The sequence below is a fragment of the Vipera berus genome, assembly GCF_964194415.1.
Source record: "Vipera berus genome assembly, chromosome: 1".
NCBI classification, from domain to species: domain Eukaryota; kingdom Metazoa; phylum Chordata; class Lepidosauria; order Squamata; family Viperidae; genus Vipera; species Vipera berus.
Window position 1 is genome coordinate 8,958,574 of NC_138202.1, and position 9,438 is coordinate 8,968,011.

Below are 9,438 nucleotides of genomic sequence, written 5' to 3' on the forward strand. Positions count from 1 at the left end.
TTGTGTAGACCCAGAAATGTTAGATTATATTCAGAATAAATATGGGACTAAAAAGTTCCATTTAGCTTATGAGTAGATTTTAGAGGGATATTGTTATCTTAGTGTTAGTACTTTGTATGTATCTATGTTAAAGGGGAGTTAAAGCACATTATGAATTTGGTTAATTGTATATTATGGATAATTCTTATTTAGAATATGATTGGTGGAGCAGTGGGCTAATGCCTCGTTAAGTAACACCAGCTGCCTGCAATTAGTGCAGGTTCGCATCCCACCAGGCTCAAGGTTGACTCAGCCTTCCATCCTTCCGAGGTAGGTAAAATGAGGACCCAGATTGTTGGGGGCAATAAGCTGACTTTGTAATAATGCCGCTCGGGGGGGCGCTAATAAGCCCTAATAAGCAGGCATATACATAGAATGAAGGCTACTGCTAAGCTTGTAAGCCGCCCTGAGTCTTCGGAGAAGGGCGGGATATAAATGGAATTAAAATAAAATTAAAATAAATAAAATTATTATAACTATAATCCTGTATTTAGCTCTGGGAAGTGGGGGGGGAAGTGGGGTGGTTTGGGCTGGGGGGATTTGGGGATATATTGTAAAATCTTGTTTCTGTAAAACTTTAATTAAAAAAAAGAGAACAATTAGTCAGTGGAACAACCTGCCTCCAGAAGCTATGAATGCTCCAACACTGGAAGTTTTTAAGAAGAGACTGGACAGCCATTTGTCTGAAATGGTATAGGGCCATGGTGGCGAACCTATGGCACGGGTGCCACAGGTGGCATGCAGAGCCCTCTCTGTGGGCACGCACGCCGTCGCCCCAGTCCCAGACCTTCAGCTGGGTTTTATAAAACCTTTTTGCTTTACCTCTCCACCATCATGTGCAAAAAAAAAAAGGTTCACTCAATCAATTTCAACTTCGTGGGGGGAAAAAAAATCTCTCAAAGTTGGAATTGATTGATTGAACTTTTTAGTCCCACCCAGTCTGCCGTTACCAACCGCAGCCACGCCCACCCAATGGGCCACGCCCACCCGGCACCCGACGATACATAAGTGGGTTTTGGGTTGCAGTTTGGGCACTCGGTTTAAAAAAAGGTTTGCCATCACTGGTATAGGGTTTCCTGCCTCAGCAGGGGAACCTGGTTTGCTTAACAGCTGCAACAACCATGGCAAAAAGGGTCGTAAAATCAGGGGCGACTCGCTTAACAAACACCCAGCTGAGCAACAGAAATTCTGATTTTAAAGAGAGAGAGAGAGAGAGAGAGAAAGAGATAAACTGCCATTCTTTGCTTGCTATGCTTCACTAGTCTGCCATAAGTCATGGGGGGAAGAAAAGATGGGGTAACCAACAGTAATCTTCTGCCGTCCCGAGACATCCCAAGGTCCTGGGAATGAAATGCAATGCCTGTCCATCTGCCCAACCATTGCAGGGACAATTCCAAAGCATCTTCTTCCAACCTGACTGGACAACGGGGGAGACAACGGGGGAGTGAAACAGAAAAGGGACACTCAACTAGGGAATATTTGCCCGCAAACTCTTCGATCTGGCTTTGCTCGCCGTAACTTCCGTGGCTCTTAGCAAAAAACAACCTTTTCGCTACAAACGGGAGCCCAGGGCGTGTTACTTTCCCAACGGGCCCGAGTCAGCTCAAGCCTGTTGTCTGAAAGGGAGCCCAAAGAAATACCTGCTTGGCATAATGACACATGAGGAGACTGAACATCTGCGTGGTCAGAAACTTCTTCAGCCCCGGGGTATTGTGGAAATATAACAAACACTGCAGAGCTTTCCTCTTCTGGCCCTGGAACAGAGAAGTGTCCATGTAGGCTAAAATGGTCATCCGGATATCATCCTGGAAGACTTTCATTTCTGGAAGCGGCCTTCCGTTGAGCATCAGGACAGGCTCGGCTGAGGCCTTGACAGCAGCAGCAGCAGCAGGAGAAGAAGGAGGAGGAGGAGAAGAAATGGGAGGCAAATTTCTGTCCCGGACCAGGATCCCATTCAAGGCAATGTTGCTGTCCGACTGTGCCTTGGAGCCATTCGCTACAGCTTTCCTGACGGACGCCGGGGAGCACTTGACGGCTTGTTCCACCAGAGTTTTCGAAGAGAGGATGGCTTCCAAGGTCCTGGTGTTCAGGTCCCAACGCTTCGTTTTCTTGGCTTGTTTTTCAATCTTAACTTTGGCCTTCCAAGAGCTCCCTTTGACGGCGAGCCGAGCTTCCTCCGTCGGGACCGGCTTGCCCTGAGCTGTTTGGGGTGCAGGGGTCTTCTGCCCCTGGGCACTCGGAAAGTAACCGAATTTCTTGATCTGACATAGCTGGAGGTTGGGCTTCAGGGTCTCCGATTCGTTGTCTGCCCGGAGTTGCTTCACTCTGGCTTCCAACACTGGAGGGGGGGAGGGAGGGAGGGAAACAGAACAAAATATATGATCCATGACAGTTTAAGCTGAGCCAAAACAAGGATATAAAGTCAGTTTTTTTTCAGGGCTGTTGTATCTTCAAATGGCTACTAAAAAACTAAAGGACCTGATGGTTACAGGTAATCCTCGACTGAGGACTATCTGTTTCATGACTGTTCAAAATTACAATAGTACTGGAAAAAGCAAATTGTGACTGATCCTGAGGCACTTTTGACCATCAGAGCATCCCACAGTTACGTGATGATAATTTGGGTGCTTGGCAACCAATATGTATTTACAATGTTTGCAGCAACACGAGATTGCCATTTGAGACCTTCTGGTTGGGGGGGGGTTGTTTCCAACAAATAAAGTCGATGTAGCAAGCCAAATTCAGAGTGTGCTGCAGCTGCCAAAAAAGCCAACACAGTGCTAGGCTGCATTGACAGAGGGAGAGAATCAAGATCACGTGAAGTGTAAATACCACTTTACAACGCCTTGGGAAGGCCACACTTGGAATACGGCATCCAGTTTTGGTCACCACGATGTAAAAAAGATGTTGATATTCCAGAAAGAGTGCAGAGAAGAGCAACAAAGATGATCAGGGGACTGGAGGCTAAAACATATAAGGAACGGTTGCTGGAATTGGGTATGTCTAGTGTAATGAAGAGAAGGACTAGGGGTGACATGATAGCAGCTTCCAATATCTCAGGGGCTGCTCCAAAGAAGAGGGAGTCAAGCTATTCTCCAAAGCCCCTGAAGGCAGGACAAGAAGCAATGGATTAAAACTAACTAAAGAGAGAAGCGACCTAGAACTAAGGAGAAACTTCCTGAGAGTGAGAATAATTAACCAGTGGAACTACCTGCCTCCAGAAGTGGTGAATGCCCCAACACTGGAAGTTTTTAAGGAGAGACTGGACAGCCATTTGTCTGAAATGGTATAGGGTTTCCTGCCTGAGCAGAGGGTTGGACTAGATGACCTCCAAGGTCCCTTCCAACCTCATTATCATTATTATTATTACATATAGAGGCAGTCCTCAACGTCCAACATTTCATTTAGGGAAAAGTCAAGGGGGAAGCCAGATTCATTTAATAGCCCTGTGATTTAGCTTCACCACTGCAGTGATTTGCTTAACAACCGTGGCAAGAAAGGTCGTACAACGGGGCAAAAACTCAACCACCATCTCATTTATCGACAGAAACTTTGGGCTCGGTTGTGGCCGTAAGCTGAGGACTACCTCCATTCCTTTCGGCTGCTCAATAGTTACTCGCACTGCCAGCGCACCAATCACTGCAGCCGACGCATCAAAGACACAAGACATCCAGTTCCGAATACGAACCGCGTGTAATTATCTGCAGACGTTTTATTTTTATTCTTTTTTATTGCCTTACCCTCTAACAGCTCCACCTGCTCATGTAACCATAGTTTCCTGGTTTCTTCTTTTACCCTGGTCGAGTAACATCTCATCCCAACGCGGAGGCTCCCTAAAAATGAGAGAAGGCCGATTGTCATGGGAATCGGTTACAAAGAGAACAAGCCAACATCTCTTCTTCCCTCTTGGACTTCCCAGGCAATGGAGTCTAGGAGCAAGGCAAGCAGTTACTAAAGAAGAGCAGGCATCCTCCAGTTGTAAAACACCCTCCACAACATAGTTCTACTGGTGCGATGGACTTTCTGTCGCCGAGATTGTCTGTTTTATTTTCCGAAGCGTTTGAGAAAACCGTTCCAGCGTTTCAAAAATCCAAAGGGTTGTTACTTCCTTTACTGGGATTGGATTTCCTTTCTTCCTTCTTCTGTACTCCTCCTCTCCTCCCTTCTTCTCCTTTCGCCCCTTCCTCTCTCTCCTTCTTTCCTTCCTCTCTAGTCACTTCTCCCTTCCTCTCTACTTCTTTTTTTCCTTTCCTTCCTTCCTTCTTCTCTCTTCCCATCCTTCCTCTCTCCCATATAATTTCAGAAGATGCACTATTGATAAGGCGGACAAAGAAAAGATGCTGTGTGTGTGTGTGTGTGTGTGTGTGTGTGTATATATATATATATATATATATATATATATATATATATATATATATATATATAATCGCTGCTCCATATTTCTACTTATCCATTATGTTAGTTTCTGGGTGGGTTTTTATATCATCGTTTGCAACCTTTTCTTCACCACGGGTCCCCTTTTAAATATCTTTTGTGGCCACAGACCATGGCCACGGACCACCAAGACTTAACTTAAAAGATTTAAAACATAACATTCCTTCAAGCCTTTCCGGATCTGTGATGACAGTGTGACGCCCCACCGCCCCCCAGGGAACCACAGGTTGAGAAGCACTGGTTTACATAACAATTCTACCGGTATTTTGGATTTTGTAAGGCCTTTACTATATATCACCCTGAGAACCTCTTTTTCTGGATGTTTCAGATGTGCAATCAACCCATTTATTCCATCGGCCTGTTTCAGGTTGGCAGGGGGGAAGCATATAAGCCTGACAAAGCAAGCAGTGGAAAAGGAGCGCGTGGCCTCTTCTGACTTGCAAAGAAAGCATTTCAGATCTGGCAAAATTTGATTTATCAGGCTCAAGACTGCTTAATTCGGTTGGGGATGGCGCTCCAGAACCTGAAGAGGTTCTTTTTCATAGGTAAGACAGAAAATCCAAGGACGAGCAGTTTAATCCATTACATCAATCTTTCCCCAACCTTCAGAAGGATGGGGGAATCAGTTTCTCCCTATTTCAGGAAAGTAAAACATCTTCTTAATGGCCATATTCACACCTGCCTTTCTCAATTGCAATAAAACATCTCGTCCAATATGCAACCCCAATCCTAAGAGAAATCCAAACCGAGTTTAGGATACTCTATAAACAGGGGTCTTCAAACTTGGCCCTTTTATGACTTGTGGACTTCAACTCCCAGAATTCCTCAGCCAGCATGCCTGGCTGAGGAATTCTCCACAAGTCATAAAAGGGCCAAGTTTGAAGACCCCTGCACTATAAACGTACCTGTTACAGCTTTTACAGACCAGGTGGTATCTAAAACAATAACACCAATTCAAAAAATTTTAAAAAACAGTTCATCTATTTATTTCTTTTTATTAAATGTATAACCTAGTACTAATGTTAAGTGGTGGGAGGGAGATACAGGGCCCTGCACTTTTCTTCATTAGGGAGGGGAATGGATTTCATTGGGGGAATTGTGGGAAACAACAGGTAGTTCTCGACTTACATTCATTTGGTGAGTGTTTGAAGTTACAACAGCATTGGAAAAAGTGGCTTATGACCGTTTTTCACACTTATGACCATTGCAGCATCCCCATGATCACATGATCAAAATTCGGACCCTTGGCAACTGGCATGGATTTATGACGGCTGCAGTGTCCCGGGGTCACGTGATCCCCTTTTCCCACCTTCTGACAAACAAAGCCAATGTGGAAGCCAGATTCACTTAACAACCGTGTTACCAACTTAACACAGCTACCCTAATTCAGTTATCCACTATGGCAAGAAAGGTCGCACAATGGGTCCTAAACTCACTTTAACAACGGTGTGGCTTAGCAAGGGAAATTTTAGTCTCAACTGTGGTTGAGGACAACCTGCCAGAAGGAACGTCAAATAACAGGCAAGATCTCCCTTGAGCCTTGACTCCTGAACTCCTCAGGGACATCGTGTGTGGGCAGGTTTCTTAGCGTCAGCACAGAAGTGGCTGAATCCCGAGGCATCTAATTCAACTTCCTCCTCCAGGCAGCCTCCATGGATCTCTTGGTGGTCTCCCGTCCAAGCACCAACCCGGGCCAACCCGATCGACGAAAGGCTGTCAACCAAGGCCAGGGAAGGCATCTACAGTTCAAGGTGTGCATATTTGTGTCCCTATTAACCACCACCACCCCAAAAAAGAGGGGAAGGGTGGCGAGTTCAAATCCACCCGCCCCCAGTAGGGCAAAGCGCCCTTCCCCAAAGATCCGGGTCGAGGTGAAAGGTTCCCTTGAGGAATCCCCCATTCACTACTCAACCCCCCCCCGCCCCACAGGCCCCACACCGACCTGTGCCCCACAGCAGCGTCCCTTGCAGCTTCAGCATCGGTTCACCCCGCTGCCCTCTGCATCTTACCGCCTGGCCGAGAAAGCACACATGCTTAGTCATCTATTGCGCACGCGCGGCGCTCTGCGCCTGCCTGGAGGACCCGGTCTCTGTGGTCCTCCCGCCATCCAATGGGCAGCCCGCTCGGTTGGCCGCGAGGGGATTGGGAACGACCAATCTTTGGAAGGCGTTGTGGGCACCTAGAGATAAGAAAAAGGAAGAGAGGGCCGTTGCTGGTAGCCTCAGCGATCCATCGCGGGGTTCGTCTGCAGCATTTTTTCCCCTCCCTTTCGTGTCGTTTTGTAAGCCGCTCAGTGCCTTTTACGGGGTCTTATGAATCCTGTGCAGTTTAAGAAATCATTAAAAAAACATAATGAGTCAATTAAATAGCATTAGAGGGTGGGATTTTGTAAAAGTTTTTATTTTACTTTTACAGGGTTTGCCAAGTGTAAGCAAATTGGTAGCCTACAGGTATTACACCTGTTAAATTTATACAGCTGCCCATCTCGCTGCTGTGACTCTGAACAGCTATTTATTTATTTATTAAATTTATATGCTGCTTGCCCATCTTGCTATCAAGTGCTCTAGGCCGCTTTCCAGACAAAAAAGAGAACGTAAATCATCAATATGTTAAAATGATAAATGTTAACATTAAAATATAAAATTGAAAGGAATAAAAGTATGATTCAGAAATTTCTAATGAGTCTAAAGGTTGAAGCAGAAGCCAACTGAAGATCAGAAATAATATTTTATCTAAGTATTGACAGGTACAAATGTGAAAAGCAGAAGTTACAAATTGTAAGAGGAAATATCGAAACAACTATAGGAGACGGACTGTGGTAACAGAAAATTAGATGGTGAAAGATAGGATACGGACAAAGGGGCTTCCTGGAACATGGGAAGGACAGAGGTTTTAGGCGGTCCGGAAAGTTTATCAGATGATATGGGAAGGGGCGTTGAGTGCCACAGGGGAGGGGGGAATCTGCGTCGGGGATAGGATATAAAAATGTGTCAAACAGCTCTGTAAGGTGTGGCTGAACTGTGTGTGTTTCAGTCCACCAAGCCTTTGCAAACGCTTCTTTTGAAATAAAACTTTGTTGCTGGAATTCCAAGTGAGTTTGTTTTGCTTTGGATCTTGAGCCACCTTCCAAACAAAAGCAATACAAAGTCAACCACAAAAATTAGAAAGAAATAACTAAAACTGGAGACTAAAAAGCAGATTGGGCTCTTCCGATCATTTCTTCGTAAAGTTTAACCACTGCCCTTTAAAATAGTTTATTTATTTGTATCCCACCTGTAGGAAGTCAACATTCCCCCCACCACCACCACCAAAGGAGGATTTCCTAGGATCAATTCATTCACTTTTCTCCACTACCAGGAAAACAAGTCTGGCACTGCCTCCAACAGTTAAGTTTTATGAATGAGATACTTTTGTATCTATTGAGAAAACTGGAACATTCTGTTGTATCCATTTACAGAAAGCCAGACAGCTCCATTCACAAACAAAATGCCCTCAGGTACAGCCCCCACACAAAGCTGATGGGATTATAAAAGTAGAAAAACAAAGACTCCTAAAATCTACATTCTCCGCCCAGCTCCAAGGACAGGGCATGACCTCCCAGCCACAATGGGAACCAGGCAACAATAATTAGAATACTAAAAGGGCACACTCAAGCAACTGTACATTTCGCAATAAACAGGCATCTCAAACACAAAGCCTCAAAGAATGTATGAAAACTGACCTACTCTCAACTCCCATTTTGTCAGCCATCCCAGAAACATACTGTTGTCACAAGTTTCTGGCTACCAGAGACCTTCTTTCCTGTAGCCTCCATTTTATTTTCAGCGTCTTTCAGCTGGCTTGGAACCAGACCTGATTTTTCTTCCCACACACCTTTATTACTTTTTATGAGTAATTCAAGGGGAGGGGGGCGAACATATCCAACACACTTTCCTCCTCATTTTCCTTACTACAACAACCCTGTGAGGTGACTTGGCTGAGAGAAAAGAATTGGCCCAAAGTCACCAAGCAGGCTTTCACGCCTAAGGCGACACTTGAAATCAACCTCTCTGATTTTCCAACCTGGTGCCTTAACTAAACCAAACTGGCTGCTATCCTGATTATCTTCCCAATCCTATGTATTAGCACTATGGAAGAAAAGGCAGAGAATCTTGTATCTTTTTCCTCCTCTTTGGATGTGGACTTTAGTTCTACATTCAATTTTATTTCTGCATTTCCATTTCTGTTCATTTTTTGTGGAATGCTGTTTCTGTCTAATATGTTCTTTAATATGCTCATTAACTGGGCTTTTAACCTTTTTAGTTTAAAATATCCTTGGCCAATTCACCACTTGTAGAAGAGACATTAGGATAGTATTGCCTGTGATCTTACTTTAGCTATGGGGATGCAGTGGTTAGCCTGCAGTATTGTAGGTTAACTCTTCCCAGCAGTTCAATCCTCACCGGCTCAAGGTTGATTGAACCTTCCATTTTTCAGAGGTTGGTAAAATGAGGACCCAGATTGTTGGGGACAAGATGCTGACTCTGCAAACTGCTTAGAGAGGGCTGTGAAGCACCGTGAAGCAGTATATAAGTCTAAGTGCTATTGCTATTGCATTCTAATAAGACTGCTAATTGAGTGACTTTGGATGATCTTGGTAATTAACAAGTATGATTAACATAATTAACAAGTACATTTAATTAAGAGTGTTGAAAGAAAAATCTTCATTACGGTCCAGTCCAAGCCAGGAATAATCAACATGGAGACTGTTTTAGATAGAAGGTTGTAGTTTATTGAAGAGGAGAGCCAGACAGAAAAATGGCTCTGGAAAAAAAAAGTGACCACATGTAGTAGGGAGTGGGTTTTTATACCTTCTGGGGCTCTTGAGGTTGTTTCCTGTTCCTGTTTGAGGCTTTGTATTTCCTGTGTCATGTACTTTGACCTGAGTCTGAGTGTGCGCCTTTGGCATTGGTGGATTAATCCTAT

The 9,438-nt window shown here is 44.6% G+C and overlaps 1 protein-coding gene across 1 annotated transcript in view; it reads right to left on the reverse strand.

The window, feature by feature from the left end:
- POLRMT (RNA polymerase mitochondrial) overlaps window positions 1-6,511 on the reverse strand; it is a 74,298-nt gene extending 67,787 nt beyond the window's left edge. Inside the window, exons 1-3 of the mRNA XM_081320773.1 lie at window positions 6,416-6,511; window positions 3,780-3,872; window positions 1,680-2,377 (exon numbers count right to left, since the gene is read on the reverse strand). Coding sequence (XP_081176899.1) covers window positions 1,680-2,377; window positions 3,780-3,872; window positions 6,416-6,452 — 828 coding nt within the window. The 5' untranslated portion in view covers window positions 6,453-6,511. The remainder of the gene's footprint in view (window positions 1-1,679; window positions 2,378-3,779; window positions 3,873-6,415) is intronic.
- Between the last annotated feature and the right edge of the window lie 2,927 nt (window positions 6,512-9,438).